General features: G+C 38.7%; 1 protein-coding gene across 1 annotated transcript; it reads left to right on the forward strand.

The window, feature by feature from the left end:
* The first annotated feature begins 5,732 nt into the window (after positions 1-5,732).
* LOC139408333 (purine-rich element binding protein G) lies at positions 5,733-6,953 on the forward strand. Its single transcript, XM_071152088.1, has one exon. The coding sequence runs from the start codon at positions 5,853-5,855 to the stop codon at positions 6,873-6,875; it is 1,023 nt and encodes a 340-aa protein (XP_071008189.1). The 5' UTR covers positions 5,733-5,852; the 3' UTR covers positions 6,876-6,953.
* The last annotated feature ends 11,508 nt before the right edge of the window (positions 6,954-18,461 follow it).

The raw sequence follows: 18,461 nt of genomic DNA on the forward strand, positions 1-18,461 counted from the left end.
GTGTGTACCAATTTTTTATTTTTATTAACTTTAGGCAAGTCAGTACAAATTCTTATTTACAATGACGGCCTACCGGGGAACAGTGGGTTAACTGCCTTGTTCGGGAGCAGAACGACAGATTTTTACGTTGTCAGCTCGGGGATTCGATCCAGCAACCTTTCGGTAACTAACCTCTAGGCTACCTGCAGACCCATTAAATGACACCAATAAGAAGACACTTGCTTGGCCCAAGAAACACGAGCAATGGACATTAGACAGGTGTAAATCTGTCATTTTTGTTCCAGACGCAGAGTAGGTGAATGGATGATCTCCGCAAGTGTGGTTCCCACGAGAAGCATGGAGGAGGATTTGTGATGGTGTAGGGGTGCTTTGGGATGAGTTGGGTTGAGTTGGGCCACAAAGTGAAGGAAAAGCAGCCAACAAGTGCTCAGCATATGTGGGAACTCCTTCAACACTGTTGGAAAAGCATTCCAGGTGAAGTTGGTTAAGAGAATGCCAAGAGTGTGCAAAGCTGTCGTCAAAGCAAAAGGTGGCTACTTTGTTTAACACTTTTTTTAGTTACTACATGATTCCATATGTGTTATTTATAGGTTTTTTTTATAGTTTTATTCTACAATGTAGAAAACAGTCAAAATAAAGAAAAACCCTTGAATGAGTAGGTGTGTCCAAACTTTTGACTGGTGCTGTATTCACTCACTACTGCGAGTCGCTCTGGATAAGAGCATCTGCTAAATATAAAATGGATTCGATTTGTCATAATGGCAAGTTAGTACTGATTGTTTTGTTAGTTAAACTAGCATGTCTGTTTGTTTGGTTACCACGGAAACTACTGTAGCTATATAGTAAACGTGCTAGCTACTTCAGTGGATGCAGAACACATTTCTACCAGTAAATCAATACATTTCATGCGGCAAATATGTTAAATTATAGCCTTGGCATAAATAATCAACCCGGGGCTCTATGCGTTCGCTAGAAAATAATGCAACTCTATGGATGGTGTGTTCCATGACGCGCATTTTCCATAGAACACATCGTTGATTATCTCTTACCTATTTTATCATCTGTTCGAAACCAGTTGCGTTGTTGAATTCAGAATGTTCTTTTTTTAAGTCGCGGGGAAAAACTGGATGGAACATTTAGCATATAACGTGTTTAAACATCACTTTATTCCGGTAGCCATTACGATATTTTATCAATCAATGATCATGTTTGTACCTGATTCACGTAAAAAAAAAATTGGTAGGCCTTTATATGTTGCAGCATCTATATCGATGGTGACGGCTAACGTTATTGCAGCTATTCTATCCTACTTTATAAAGGCAGTTATTTGCAGTAAATTCACTTGCTGTGTCAAATAAAATTGTTAATCTCAAACTAGGTTGTCTGTCGCTTTATCTGTGGGATTTCGCCGCTGGAGAGGAAGGGAGAGTTGGATGCCCAGTAAGCAAAATAACGTCTAAAATACGTATTTTCCAGACGTTGAAGTTAAGTTCATTTTAGGTTCTGAATGAAAGGAGCACAAGTTCTACAGCTGCACCATTGAGAGCATCTTGACTGGCTGCGTCACTGCTTGGCATGGCAACGGCAGCTACAGAGGGAAGTGTGTGGCCCAGTACATCACTGGGACCAAGCTCCCTGCAATCTAGAACCTCAATACCAGGTGGTGTGAAAGACTCCAGCCACCCAAGTCATATACTGTTCTCTCTGCTACCGCACAGCAAGCAGGACCAATAGGCTCCTAAACAGATTCTACCCCCAAGCCATAAATCTGCTTATATTTAATCAAATGGCTAACGGATTATTTGCATTGACCCCCTTTTTTTTAAACATATACAGTACAGTACCAGTCAAAAGTTTGGACACACCTACTCATTCCAGGGTTTTTCTTTATTTTTACTATTTTCTACATTGTAGAATAATAGTGAATACATCAAAACTATGAAATTGTGTTTTGACAAGGTTGTATACAGAGATAGCCCTATTTGGTAAAAGACCAAGTCCATATTATGGCAAGAACAGCTCAAATAAGCAAAGAGAAACGACAGTCCATCATTACTTTAAGACATGAAGGTCAGTCAATCAGTCAAGAACTTTTAACATTTCTTCAAGTGGGTCACAAAAAACATCAACCGCTATGATGAAACTGGCTCTCATGAGGACTTCCACAGGAAAGGAGGACGCAGAGATACTACTTCTGCAGGGGATAAGTTTATTAGAGTTACCAGCCTCAGAAATTGCAGATCAAATAAATGCTTCACAGAGTTCAAGTAACAGACACATCTCAACATCAACTGTTCAGAGGAGTCTGCGTGAATCAGGCCCTCGTGGTCGAATTGCCGCAAAGAAACTGCTACTACAGGACACCAGTAAGAAGAAGACTTGATTGGGCCAAGAAACACGAGCGATGGACATTATACTGTTGAAATCGGTCTTTTGGTCTGATCAGTCCAAATTTGAGATTTATGGTTCAACCGCCGTGTGAGACGCAGAGTAGGTGAACGGATGATCTCCGCATGTGTGGTTCCCACCATGAAGCATGGAGCAGGAGGTGTGTGGGTGCTTTGCTGGTGACACTGTCTGTGTTTTATTTAGAATTCAAGGCGCCCTTGACCAGCATGACTACCACAGCATTCTGCAGCGATACGCCATCCCATCTGGTTTGCGCTTAGTCCCACTATCATTTGTTTTTCAAAACAACAAAGACCCAAAACAACTCCAGGCTGTGTAAGGACTATTTGACCAAGAAGGAGAGTGATGGAGTGCTGCATGAGATGATCTGGCCTCCACAATCACCCGACCTCAACCCAATTGAGATGTTTTCAATCAATCAAATACACGTGTTTAACAGATGTTATTGCTGGTGTAGCAAAATGCTTGTGTTTCTAGCTCCAACAGTGCAATAATATCTAACAAGTAATATTTAACAATACATACAATCTAAAGTAAAGGAATGGAATTAAGACTATATAAATATTTGGATGAGCAATGTCAGAGAGGCATAGACTAAGATAAAGTAGAATAGGATAGAATACAGAATATGCATATGAGTAATGCAAAATATGGCAACATTATTAAAGTGACTAGTGTTCCATTACTAAAGTGGCCAATGATTTCAAGTCTATGTATATAGGGCAGCAGCCTCTAATGGCTCTTTAACAGTCTGATGGCCTTGAGATAGAAGCTGTTTTTCAGTCTCTCGGTCCCAGCTTTGATACACCTGTACTGACCTTGCTTTCTGGATGATAGCGGGGTGAACAGGCAGTGGCTCGGGTGGTTGTTGTCCTTGATGATCTTTGAGGCTTTCCTGTGACATTTGGTGCTGTATGTGTACTGGAGGGCAGTCTGTTTGCCGGTGATGCGTTGGGCAGACTGCACCACCCTCTGGAGAGCCCTGCGGTTGCGGGCGGTGCAGTTGCTGTACCAGGCGGTGATACAGCCCGACAGGATGTTTTCAATTATACATCTGTAAAGGTGTGTGAGGGTTTTAGGTGCCAAGACCAATTTCTTCTGCCTCCTGAGGTTGAAGAGGGGCTTTTGTTCCTTATTCACCACACTGTCTGTGTGGGTGGACCATTTAAGTTTGTCAGTGATGTGTATGCCTACGAACTTGAAGCTTTCCACCTTTTCCACTGCCGTCCCGTTGATGTGGATGGGGGGGGGGGGGGGGGGGGGGGTGCTCCCTCTGCTGTTTCCAGAAGGTTTGGGATGAGTTGGACTGCAGGGTGAAGGAAAAGCAGCCAACAAGTGCTCAGCAAATGCTGGGAACTGCTCCAAGACTATTGGAAAAGCTTTCCAGATGGAGCTGGTTGACAGAATGTGTGTATGTGAACAATACAATTTGATTAGATTTTGATTTTTACTATATATATATATATATATATAAGACCAGCATCCCTAGAAGGCCAGCATCCCAGAGTCTCTTCACTGTTGCCTTTAGAGATTGGTGTTTTGCGGGTACTATTTAATGAAGCTGGACAGTTTTACATGTATCACTAGCCACTTTAAACTATGTCACTTTGTTTACATACCCTACATTACTCATCTCATATGTATATACTGTACTTGGTACCATCTACTGCATCTTGCCTATGCCGTTCTGTACCATCACTCATTCATATATCTTTATGTACATATTCTTTGTCCCTTTACACTTGTGTGTATAAGGTAGTAGTTTTGGAATTGTTAGGTTAGATTACTCGTTGGTTATTACTGCATTGTCGGAACTAGAAGCACAAGCATTTCGCTACACTCGCATAAACATCTGCTAACCATGTGTATGTGACAAATACATTTGTTTTTTTTATTGCACAGACTCTTCCACTGGCTCTATTCACACTCACTCAACTCTACCCACACATTTACACATACTACACTGACACTCCAACACACACACACACACACACACACATATTGACGCAACACATACACTCACACATAGACACACTTTCACACTCTTCACATATGCTGCTGCTACTGTTTATGATCTACCCTGATTGTCTAGTCACTTTTACCCCTACCAAAATGTACTGTACATATTATGTAGATAACCTCAACTACCTCGTACCCCTGCACATTGACTCGGTACCGGTAGTCCTTGTATATAGCCTTGTTATTGTAATTTTATTGTGTTACTATTTCCTTTTTTTAAATTTTGCAAATGTTTCATATTTTTTAATTCTGCATTGTTGGGAAATGGCTGGTAAGTAAGTATTGCACTGTAAAGTCTACACCTGTTGTATTCAGCGCATGTGACAAATAACATTTGATTTGATTGGAAAATGTGTATTTTCCAGATGTTGAAATCAGGTTCATTTTTGGCTCTGAATGAAAGTTGAAAAGACATCATTTACAGATGCTGAAAATAAGTGTCTACTGAATTACCAAAATGTAAATGTAAAAATAATCACTTGCAATCACTTGCAAAACATGCTTGGTATTATTCTAATGAGCTCTGCCCTCAAACATGTTCATATTTGACCAGACCAAAGCTGAACTAATCATAGATGTCTAGGATGTTTCACAAGTTTGAACAGCACAGTACAATATGCCACAGTTCAGCACAGTAGAGAATGGTACAGGACAGTAGAGTGTTATTCAGTAGAGTACAGTACAGTTTAGTTCAGTAGAGTAAAGTAGGGTACAATACAGTACATTATACTGTACTGTACCATACTCTACTTTTCTTTAGTGACTCGACCAAATCTGAACCAATCATAGATGTCCATGTTTGGGCCAAATCAAGGCCGGTCACGACTGGACCAAATCTGAACCAATTATAGACGTCTAGGTGTGTGCCAAATGTGGTCCGGACGTTGAAATCAAGGCCGGTCCTGACCTCACCAAAAAAAGACAAAAAAATGGCTGATCCGGACAGGACCAAAAAAAGACGTCCAAAAGACGTTGGCGTTGGTCCGTGCTTGGTGGGTGGGTTCATTGGGCTCATCAAGCCGCTGCTACGGAAGCAAGAGACCCTGGATTGGACGATTTCTCCTTTCATTTCAGTAGGCTAGCAGCTTTCATAGCCTCTTAGCAGACGGGGGAGAAGTGTCAGATGCAGGGAAAGGGGTAGCTAGGTAACCCGGCTTGCCAAGGTTTACGATGGAAACGGCACCAAACGTTACGCTTGACCTTTAATCAGGACACAGAAACTCGATCTGCTGACGATTCCTGCCTAGTATCTGCCATTTTTACGTCATTCGAGGCATTTTTCAAACGTGTTAGGCTACTATAGCCACAAGCTGGCAGGCTAGCTAGCTACATTAATATGCTTAACGTTACCTGAAAGACAGCATGTTGGCTATTAATGGATAAGCAAATTTTCGTGTGCTAACTGTGGTGGAAACGAAATAATTATGGCTGATACATGTTCAAGAGGGATGGAAAGAGGCAGAGGAAGGATTACATCAGATTCTATGACGAGAGGCGCATATCCGCAACAGTATGTTCACCCTGGCACACAGCAGCAGGGCATAGACATTCAGGAGCTTGCCTCTAAACGTGTCGATATCCAGAAGAAACGGTTTTATTTGGACGTAAAACAAAGTGCAAGGGGCAGATTCCTAAAAATTGCAGAGGTTTGGATTGGAAGAGGCCGCCATGATAACATCAGGAAGAGCAAATTAACGCTGTCCATGTCAATGGCACCCGATCTACGATATTGCCTGGGGGACTTCATCGATTATTACGCTCACATTGGGTTGCGAGGTGGCCTGGTACCACGGCCAGAAGAGCAGAGCAATGGCCAGGGCCGCCCCCAAGATTCCCGCAGAAGACAGCAAGATCACCACCACGCAGCATCAGTATCTCCCACCGGCTCTGCGGTGTCGGAGGAGCATACTCATCGCGTCCTGAAGAGTGAATTCATTGAGAGAGACAATAGAAAGTACTATCTGGATCTGAAAGAGAACCAGCGAGGCAGGTTCCTCCGCATCAGACAGACTGTCAGCAGAGGACATGGCACCATGGGTTACTACGGCCAGGGCATCGAGCAGACCATAGTGTTGCCGGCTCAAGGGCTAATCGAATTCAGAGATGCCCTGTCGCAGCTTATTGAAGACTACGGCGATGGTGATGCCACGGATGAGCGTGGAAGAGGCAATAGGAACCACGAAGAATCCCCCGAGCTTCCCGAGGCAGAATCCTTTCGAGTGGACAATAAGAGGTTTTATTTCGACGTTGGTTCCAACCGGTACGGTGTGTTTTTGAAGATTAGCGAGGTACGACAGCCATACAGGAACACCATAACAGTCCCCATGAAAGCCTGGGCCAGATTTGGAGAGAATTTCATCAGGTATGAGGGAGAAATGCGGCGAATTTTCACCTGTCACGAGAAGAGGACAGAGACTCGCGAGGACGGTGAAGACCAGGAGGATTGACAATGGCATACTGTGGTTGTTAGAGGTTTCTAGTGATGGTGGGTTAAAACGGAAAAGGGAAAAGGTAAACGTGACAATATCCTAGTTTATAAGAAAAAGTATTCTCAATGTACCTCTATAATACTGTACTGTATGACTATTGTCAACTAGCACTTTTACATTTTTTCATGGTTATTGTGTTTCATTCGTATATTTAGATTATGGCATCCGTTTTGAAATCGGTGCAGGAGGACGGTTTGCCTATTCTTGCACAATGAAAACTAATATACAAAATGCTAGATGATAATATAGCTAGGTCATTTATATGAAGCGTAGAAAAATGTTTCGTTGTGGTCGACTGTCCATTTAAAGAATTGCTGTGTGTGTGTGAATGTACGTGCGTGTGCGCATGTGCTTGTTTGAGTGAAGAAGAAAAAAGGTGAGCCCCATATACCTCAGGGTGAGACATGATAGTGTACAACTTCCGGTATCCCACCAGCATTGGCAGTGGGGTGTATTGTAAGATTTACAGCTGAAGGCTAGACATGATATTGTTGTTTAAACATCAACAATCATTTGCTCTGTGTAGTTAGTATTTAATGATTGAGGATTTAATCTTAGTATAGAATAAACAAGGATGAAGGATTTGGGGTATTGTTATCCGTGTGGTTTGGGCACTAACCAAATAATATAATAATAATAATAGTACTTGATAGAAATGCACACTACCACTAGCCTGAACTCCAGAACCTGTTTTGCTAACGTTCCACTCCATGACACTCTGTGTCATGCCAAACATGACATGACATAGCAAAGAGTGGAATGATAACTCAAACAGACTGGTACCCATGCTACACTACTATGAGAATATGTATCTTTAAACAATGTCTGTCTGCAAAATAACCATCTAATGCCTATATGAAAGATATGATTCATGGGCTTAGATATGATATACAAAGTGGGAGATGTCAATCAAGAAACTGTTGATTAGCAGTGATGCTGTAATTTCTTAGTTATAACGGTAGTGGTACATCATCTCATATACATTCACACACAGCTTTGACAGAAAGATAGGCTATTATTCATGCAATCTACTTTTTATCGCACCACCGAGCACAGTAGATGTTCATTCCATGTTTTTGGGATGCATCCCAAATGGCACCCTATTCCCTGTATAGTGCCCTACTTTTGACCAGGGCCCATAGGGATCTGGTCAAACGTAGTGCACTATAAAGGGAAAACTGTCATTTGGAACAGAGTCTTGGTGTAGCCTTAAAACTGCTCATGTTCCAGAATTTCAGTAAAAATTCTGATGCCTTCACAAATCTTGCAATGATACTTGAAACATTGAGATCAAGCCCATGCAGCTATCAATACACCCCAGATACCCTTACTACTAACAGGTGCAACTTAGTCTGTGTGTCCCCAAAATTATCATTATCACATTGTGTATTTTAAAAGTTATTTAATGCATTTGACTGTCATTTATTAACATATTAACAAATTAATTTTAAGTGAAAACCAAATTTCTCACTTGGATTTTTTGATGATCTGCTATACAATTTTTTTAGTGTCAAGTCATGTTGAGAAAAGCTCCTAACACAGATAATCTTTATTGATATAGGCTTTGTTGCCTATGTGTTAATTAAGCAATAAGGCACGAGGGGGTGTGGTATATGGCAAATATACCATGGCTAAGGGCTGTTCTTAGGCACGACGGATCGCAGAGTGCCTGGACACAGCCCATAGCCATGGTATATTGGCCATATACAACAAAACCCAGAGGTGCCTTATTGCTATTATAAACTGGTTACCAACTTAATTAGAGCAGTAAAAATAAATGTTTTGTCATACCCGTAGTATACGGTCTTATATACCATGGCTGTCAGCCAATCAGCATTCAGGGCTCGAACCACCCAGTTTATAATGAGTTAGGCAGCAGACAGTTTATCCCTTGTCACAGGTACCTCGGAGATCTTTAAATGACAGGTGATATTCTGTCTTCCTCCACATCTAAATTGTTTCCACATTTTAGACCTCTGGAGCTTTTATTATAATTTTTTTTACTAGGTCTGGGAATTGCCAGGGACCTCACGATATTATCACAATACTTAGGTGCCGATACGATATGTATTGTGATTCTCACAATTCTATATGTATTGCGATTCGATATTGCGATTTGATGTTACAAATGTATTGCTCACCATATGTCTGCTGCAGAGAGACAAGAGAGTGTCATGAGTAAACACGTTTTGATCAGTCAGGGTAATAAAATGGCTGAAAACAGGTTGGCTCAGTATTTAAGAAGATGGAGAACAAGCTATAGGAGGAAAGATACCAGAGTTTTGGCGCAGGTACAGCCAACTAGCGCTAACTAATGCTATCTACAGTAGCAAAAAATATCTATAATATTGTCAAAAAATAATATTGCGATATGTAACTATCGATTTTTTTAAAATTATTTTTATTATTATTATTTTTAATCCATTAATAATTTTCACCATTTAGGGTCTGTGTCCACGAAACCGCTCCATAGACTTAATGCCAGATATGATGATGGGGCTGATATGGTCAGTGATATGAAATATCATATGCTGATGACCTAGCTAATCCACATAGGATACACCTCATTGGTCTGAACACCTCTTCACATGTCTGCTAGACAAATGATCTTGCAGTACTCGTAAGGGCTTAACAATTGTTTGTACTAGTTGTAACCAACATTCTGTGCTGAAACTCCTATTTTACGTTTCCCTTACATCTGGTGATAAATGATGTATGAAATAGGCGTTCATATTTCTTCATTGTTTTCCTTTTGGCTGCAACTCCCTAGCAACTATGCCCCATTGCACAGAGTCTATAAAACAGTGGTTCTTCTGCAGAGCTTAAATGGACAAATGTAATTTTCTTTACATTTTGTCCCGCATGGAAGATCCATTGGAGAGAACAACCTAATAGAAAAGTCAGAATGCATCATGCTACTGTCGCATAAGTTTCCACAGTCTGTGTGAAGGCATATTGTGGTTTCAAATGAATGCAGTGGACTGAATCTTGAATCTCAAGGAAAGAGGTACTTTGTATATTATGAAAAAGGGATAGGTCAATAACAAAAAAAGACAAGGTTAAAAATCGTTGTCTCTAAAAACCAAACTTTAATATTTTGATTTTGGATATCTTAAAGACCGGTATTTATTTTAAATTCTTAGTGGTAGCAATCCGCACCATAGTGCATGAAAAGTGCAAGAATAGTCTGGTTATTCATTGTTTTTCTGTTATCTAATGTGTGGTATGGAAATTCCACTTGAATGACTGCATTCATCTATTCCAACATTAAAAGTTTTTCAACTTATTATAGAAAAATAATTAGAAGCACAACTTTACTACAACATTCATTTGGATTCTCATACTTAATCAAAATGTGGAATATATTAAATTTGTTCCCATATGCTTTCATTTATATCTACATTTTAGAGTGCAGATGCCCCGTGATGTGTTTGAGATTATACGGCTGATCACAGTATTTTGGGGGCAAAGTAAGAGAAAATTTGGCCTAGGCTATAAACATTGGCTTTTTTTCCTCTCTTGGAGATGGAGGGAGAATCTGAGTGGGGATGCACAGTTTATTTGCTCTTTAAAACACAAGCCTCCCTAAGAAAGCACTTAAAAAAAAAAAAAGCAGCACTTCCCTCTGCTGTTTATTACTTAATTTACATGGAGGGATCACATGATCCATGCATTGGTTTAACTTTGATGTGACAATCATGCACTTAAATTACCACACCATAAGGCTAGTCTTCTGCTAGATGCTGATATCGCCTATTTTAATCTAAAAAAAAAGCTGCACTTAAAGATAAACTGACCCAGATAGTGGCCATGAAGTTATTAGCCCGCCCTTCTGCTCCTAGTCTTGTTTTACCTGAACCCACTGTGACCCCTTTTAAATAAGGTCTTACAGTGTAATAGCATTGTTTTGTTTACTTGGATTGGGTTGTGGTTAAAGTAAGGGCAGCTAGCAATGGCAATGTCCAATGGGGTTGATATCTACCTTCAATTCTCAAAAGTTCTCACAATTTAGTAAATATACTTGAGCTTTCTCTGTTTTCTTGTGAAATTATACAAAATGAAATGTCCATACCTTTCTGACTGCTGTAGGCGTATGGTTAAGACAAACTTTATTTGAGTGTAACTTGTCTTGTTTGATTGTCAAGTTTAAGGATTAAATCCAAGTTGTAGTGGTGTCGTGATGATAAGAAAATTAAATTAATTTACAGCTCCTTATGGTTGCAGCAAAGGTTATCGTTTCCAATGCAAAGTACTCAATTGTTGTACATTTGGAGCTAATCACTTATAGAAAAAATATGTTGTTTTGACATAACCACAAATGCTCCAGATCTTGCTGCAAAAATTTCCCTGAACCATTTCACGTGGGTGGAACTATCAACCCAACATGATCAAACAAGCACTTTAGATTACGTGCACACAGGTTTCCTCTTCCTTATTATTCTACCAAACAAAAATATATGAAATTAAGTCAATGAGAAATTCTATGGAATTAAAGATGAAAGATATATTATACTGTTTTATTCCATTATATTTGTCTGGTATATTATGTAATGCTTTCTGTAGTTATTATTATTATTTTTGCAATCTATTAAGGACGTTGTATTTCACAATTGACTCCACAGAAAATACAGTGACGTACCGGTATTATCCAAGAAAGACACGCTTAGAATGAATTTAATTGACTATTCCGTATTTGTAGCTTGCCTGAAAGCCATACTAGATCATGTGTCGGCCTGATATCCAACTAGACTTGGGCAGGTGTTTGAATGGTCAAAACGTCTTTATAAGAGCAAGCAAGGTCATCATTGAAGGTTGAGTTGGTCTCTTATAAATCACTTGAATGAATTCAATTTGGACTGTTATCATCCAAACAAAAGGTTTTACAACCTTTTAGCCTTAACACTTCTTTACAATTTGGTGGTATTGTTTTGATTAGGATTATCATTTTTATTCGTTTTTAGAACAAATGGAAAAGATTACCTGTCAATCTTGTGAAAGAAATAAGAGGGATATGATTATTGCAACAGATTTCTATTGCACAAAACACCAATGATGTTCAAGCATGTTTAGGAGATTATCATTTCAAAAGCATAGGCTACTTAGTACTTGAGTTCCACAAAACACTAATAACCACCTAACTGCAGTAGTGACAATGAAGAGAAAAGGAGTCCCGGCTTCACTTGGGAAAAGTGATGGCGTATTTACATATGTTTCTAATTTATTCTTGTGTAGGTAGCGTGCTGTGAAAAAGTCTGGCTATTGAAGAAGCTTTGTTGGTTTGTTTCTTTTGGCTTTTGTGTTTATCATGGCATTACTGCAGTGGGATTTTTTCGAAATATAACTGTCTATGGTAATGATATAAAAAAATGAAATAGTGAAGCAAAAATGTTTAGTGTATCTTTGGATAAATGTAATGTACAACATTAGCGTGTCCTATAGAATATTATATGACTCAAAACAAGAAAGCAATTGTTTAGTATTCTAGAACTTTCTTTAACCTGTGTACTGTAATACTTCATGTTCTACATGTATGGTACCGTATGAATATCCATTTATTGCCTTGTAATGTTTGTAAAAGATTGCAACGTTTAGAAAAAACCTATCTGAGAAAAAACACGTTTAAAAAAAAAAGTTGATGCATGCCAACAGTTGGGTCCTAAACTGAAAACGGGGGGGGGGATTTACTATGAAAAATGGTGCTATATGATAAGATATAAAGGTGCTCATATGAAACCAAACTGCATGCATGCAAAGAGGACATTTCAAAAGTAGGATAAAAAAAACTTGAAGTTCGACATGTTGTGCACTCACAAGATGTCTTCCCAGAACACACATGGTAAAGTGCAACTGTAAATAGCCTACTGTCAGTGGAAGCCTCGTTATCAATTAGGACATGTACTACCAACACTTTGCCACCAGAGTGTCATTTGTACTGGCCCCAGGGAGAGTCTGTCATTACTACAGAATTTAGCAAATTGTGTTTGCTATAAGCAAAAGACATCCCTACAGCTAGACAGATGGGAGACAGAGACCTGTATCTCCTACCGCTTTCAAAGCAGTTAGTACCAAGGTGACAAGATACTTTAGCCAAAGGAAATAGTGATCGGATCAGTGATGCCTATTTACAGTTACCCTGCCTCTGTGAGTATGCTCCAAAAGATCTATAGACAATCTAATGATATTTTTAATTTTTTTATGCTAATGATTCAAATGTTTGTCTTTGAATAGCTTCTACATGTAGCAGGGTCCGGGAGAGGGTAAAGCTGAAGAGAATGCAGTCTTCAAAGGGTTATGATCAGTGATTTATATAAACACTACATGACTGATAGGGGCGTTATGTTGAAGCCACCGTGCCTCCATCTTGGCACTCCCCCACCATTGGAAGCTATTAATTTATAAATATGTACATTCGTTTTTGCCACATATATTCTATTACAGACACCTTAATGCATACTTTTAAGTTATATAATGTGAGCTAAACTTAAAGTAAAAAATATATAACATTTTCCTTAAAGTATAGTTTTTTGAGATTACTAATATTACTGTCCCCACTACAACAACAAAATACTTAAATACATGCAATTTTGTCCTTGAAACATTGAAATATTGTAGAATTCCATTCATTCCTATGGAGGACAGCGCCTACTGGGGAGTGTCAATATGGCCGATACATAGCGTCAACAATCCAGGGTTTATATACATCATTGGTTATGATGCGTTCTTGGAAAATGAAGCGGATTCTCATGGCAACAGATGTATTGCTTTGAAGGGTATAGATGAACATGTGGATGTTTTACAGTTGTATTAACCATCAATCCTTTTATTTTAGTGTTCAATAAAATTTTCACCAGATTAATCCAGTTGTGAAGTATGTTTCCTGTGTTCGATTTTTAAGTTTGGTACCACTTTGGAATACATGTCCCTAAAACATGCCCTGCTGGAAAATCCAGCTCAACCTGGTGACCAGTTAAACCAGTTTGGCTAGCTCTAGGTAGGTTCTGAGACATGGTAGCTGGTAGCTGATTGACCTGCCCCTTCCAGAAATAACACATGAATGTCACCTGGCCATGTGTGAACTGTTCCAAAAATACATGCTTTCATGTGAAGTTAATGTAATAACATGAGGCAACATGTAAAGCAACATGTGATAACATAAAACTACACACATGTGATCATGTAAAATTTCACATGAAATCATGTGCTTTTCCACGTGAAATCATGCGTTTTTTTCTGTAACTAGCTAAAACCAACCAGACTATCTACCAGACCAGACCAGCCAGAACATCTTTTCTGTTGGGAGCTGTTCAATCACCTTGTACCAGCTTCAGTGCACGACTAAGGTGGTATTCTGAGCCGGAAGCAGTCAGTCGTTGCGTAGCAACCAATGGTCTGGTCTTTGCCTGCTCTTAGGTTGACGCTGCAATCGTTGACATCATTAATAACTTTACCATGCCGAGTGGCGCTGCGGTCTAACTGCATCGCAGTGCTAGAGGCGTCACTACAGACCCGGGTTTGATCCTGGGCTGTATTACAACCAGCTTTGATCGGCAGTCACATAGGGCGTCGCACAATTGGCCCAGGGTCGTCCGGGTTAGGGGAGGGTTTGGTAGGCCGCCATTGTAAATAAGTATTTGTTCTTAACTGACTTGCCTAGTTAAATAAAGGTTAAATAAATACAAATAAATTAATAGATGCCCTTCTTTGCGAGGCATTAGGAAAACCTCCCTGTACTTTAGGGTTGCATCTGTTTGAAATTCACTGCTCGACTGAGGGACCTTACAGATAAAGTAGGGGGTACAGAGCAGTGGAGGCTGCTGAGGGGAGGACGGCTCATATTAACAGCTGGAACTGAGCGAATGGAATTAAACACATTAAACACAACAAAATGTGGAAAAGGTCAAGGGTTGTGAATACTTTCTGAAGCCACAGTGTGTATTTAAGTAGTTGCTATATGGCCAAAACAAAAGTGAAAAAAATATGTCTTCTAAAATTAATGTAAACAAAACATATAGTTGCAATAGACTGTCTAAACAATTAAAAATGTTATGTGGCCGCCTTCGATTTATTGAAAAAAAATCAGATTTAATTAACCATGTCATGCATTATAGCCTTGAATTTGTCCTCTGGTGTGGCATTATAATTCATTCTAATATATAGGTTTATTAATTCCCCAATAGACAAAAATATTATTTTCACTAATTATTAGTTTCTTCTGTTGTTAAATCAGTAATTATATTCTAGAATTTAAATTGAAAAACACAATTTCCTCATCTAATGACCATAACCAAGTGTTTCCCCATTACATTTTTAATTAGATTCACAGATACAAATCTAGATAGAAAACAATGTGTTTAATTGTGTATTATGACGATGTTACCTGCCTCATGTTACCTGCCTCATGTTACCTGCCTCATGTTACCTGCCTCATGTTACCTGCCTTAACATTTTGTTCAAGACAACACCTTTTTAAATGTTTATTTATTGGCCTCACCTCGTGGACAATACACAACATACAACAAAGCTGCCAATCTGTTCCAACTATGTGCTCCAGCAATGTCTTCTGTACTTCCTCGTTGCAAGAGAACCCTTCCCTGTCCAATGGTGCTCAAATGCTGGCTCGTTGTTTGATCACATAATTGTGTCACACCATTTGGACATTGGTTTTGAGGACAAAGTTTAATTTTTGAAATATCACAAATGGACTTGGGAACTATTGTTTCTTGAAAGAGACTTCTGTGTCATAAGTACAAGAGTAGGTGAAGGGAATTGTATTCATGTTTTTATTAATTTATGTTAATTTAATTTCAAAGTTCCACAATCTTCCATGGGACAGACACAACATTGGACAATTAGCACATTTGGCTCAGAATTGTGAGAGAAAAAAACACAAACACTGGATGAATTTACTCATGAGCTCTTCCAAGATTTTTTAAAAACAAAGCTTTTAGTAATGTCACAATTGTAACCATTTTAAATTAAGTTATATTGTGTTTGCCATTATGTCAACCACCCATTTACATGGTAATCCATAGGTCTACCTAGTACCCACACTAATGTGTACCTATCCACACTAATTACATGTACCTGCCTTCAGAAAGTATTCAAAAACCTTGACTTATTTTGTTGTTACAGGCTAAATTCAAAATTGATTAAATCTGTTTTCTCACACCCATCTACACACAATATATCCCGTAATAACAAACTCAAAATATGATTTGAGAAATTTTTGCTAATTTATTGAAAAATAAATATCTTATTTACATAAGAATTCACAACCTTGAGTCAATACATGTTAGAATCACATTTGTCAGCGATTACAGCTGTGAGTTTTTCTGAGTAAGTCTCTAAGAGCTTTGCAATTGTATAATATTTGCACATTATTCTTAAAAAATTCTTCAAGCTCTGTCAAGTTGGTTGTCGATTTGCTGGACAGCCATTTTCAAGTCATGCCATAGATTATCAAGCCGATTTACATCAAAATTGTAACTGGGTCATACAGGAACATTCAATGTTGTCTTGGTAAGCAACTCCAGTGTATATTTGGCCTTGTCTTTTAGGTTATTGTCCTGCTGAACGGTGAATTTGTCTTCCAGTATTTGTTGGAAAGCAGACTGAACCAAGTTTTCTTCTAGGATTTTGCCTGTGCTTATCTCTATTCTGTTTGTTTTCATCCCCCCAAAAACTCCCTAGTCCTTGCAGATGACAAGCATACCCATAACATGATGCAGCCACCACCACGCTAGAAAATATCAAGAGTGGTACTCAATGATGTGTTGGATTTGTCCCTAACATAACGCTTTGTATTCAGGACATAAAGTTAATTTCTTTGTCACATTTTTTGCAGTTTTACTTTAGTGCCTTATTGAAAACAGGATGCATGTTTTGGAATATTTTTATTCTTTTCACTCTGTCATTTAGGTTAGTATTGAAAACTCTGTAACTGTTTTATAGTCACCACTGGCCTCATGGTGAAATCCCTGAGAGGTTTCCTTCCTCTCCGGCAACTGAGTTAGAAAGGACACCTGTATCTTTGTAGTGACTGGGTGTATTGATACACTATCATAAGTGTAATTAATAACTTCACCATGCTCAAAGGGATATTCAATATCTGCTTAAAAAATACATATTTATAACAATAGGTGCCCTTCAACGCGAGGCATTTGAAAACCTCCAAGGTCTTTGTTGTTGAATCTGTGTTTGAAATGTACTGCTCGACTGAGGGACCTTACAGATAAAGTGTAGGGTGCAAAGGGGTAGAGAGATGAGGTAGCCATTGAAAAATCATGTTAAACACTATTAATGCACACAGAGTGAGTCCATTAAACTTATTATGTGACTTGTGACGCACATTTTTACACTTATTTATTTAGGATTTCCGTAACAAAGGGGTTGAATACTTATTGACTCAAGACATTTCAGCTTGACATTTTTTTTTACCAATTTCTAAAAATATTATTCCAATTTGACATTATGGGGATATTGTGTGTAGGCCAGTGACACAAAATCTCAATTGAATCCATTTTAAAATTCAGTCTGTAACACAACAAAATGTGGACAAAGTCAAGCGGTGTGAATCCTTTCTGTAGGCCCTGTAACCACCATGTAAATACACAAAAGGTCACACTATAAAGAGAGGCCTCAGTTTTGGTGCTTTTTATCACTGTGCGCCCATAATTATATCACATACGCCCATCTCTAGTCAGTGTTGAGGAAGCTACTCTGAAAAAAGAGTTAACCAAGCAACCGTTTACTTCACACTGGAAGACTTTAAGCTACACAAAAGCTAGAGTTTATTTAACGAAACTTACTTTGAAAAGGTAGTTCACTACCTCCAAACTACTTTGTGAAAAATTATCATATCTAAACCTGATATGTTATCGACTACAAATTTCAAGAACAGATCACTCTGGAATCAGATGTTAGCAGAATGTGCAATTTAGCTTAAACGCAAAACCTATTTTTCAAGGGAGAATTAGGCCTGATGCCGAAAAATAAAGACAATTCTCTCCTATTTCATCCATTATTTTATTTTAGCTATAAAAGTAGAGTGTAGTTCCTGTAGTTAGCTACACCGCTACATGGTAAAACAGTCATGTGTAGTTCCAGTAGTCAGCTACACCGCTACATGGCTACAAAATAATGAACTACTGAAAAAACTACCAACATTTGAATTGAGTTCAACTAACACCAAGCTACTGTAAAATGTAGTTAAATTACTAGCTGAATTACATGCAGTTTGCCAACACTGTCTGTAGTTGAGTATTATAGCTGTTGTAATTAGCATACCACCCATGATGTTAGTGTATGTGTGTAGGTCAGTGTGCTGCAGTGCTTATCCTTCAGATCAGTACATTTTCCATGATTCAACATGTTGCTCAATATAGGGGAACTATTATAAAACGATGAACAGCTATTTAACAACAATTAAAGGGCAATTGATTGTGTATTCAGTCAAAACCAAATCTGTCAGCTGCATATGAACAGGATTGGAAAAAGATGTCTTCGTTTTGGTGTCTTTCAGTAGAATATATTAGTCTTTGTGGT

The sequence above is a fragment of the Oncorhynchus clarkii genome, chromosome 5 (assembly GCF_045791955.1).
Source record: "Oncorhynchus clarkii lewisi isolate Uvic-CL-2024 chromosome 5, UVic_Ocla_1.0, whole genome shotgun sequence".
Classification (NCBI taxonomy): domain Eukaryota; kingdom Metazoa; phylum Chordata; class Actinopteri; order Salmoniformes; family Salmonidae; genus Oncorhynchus; species Oncorhynchus clarkii.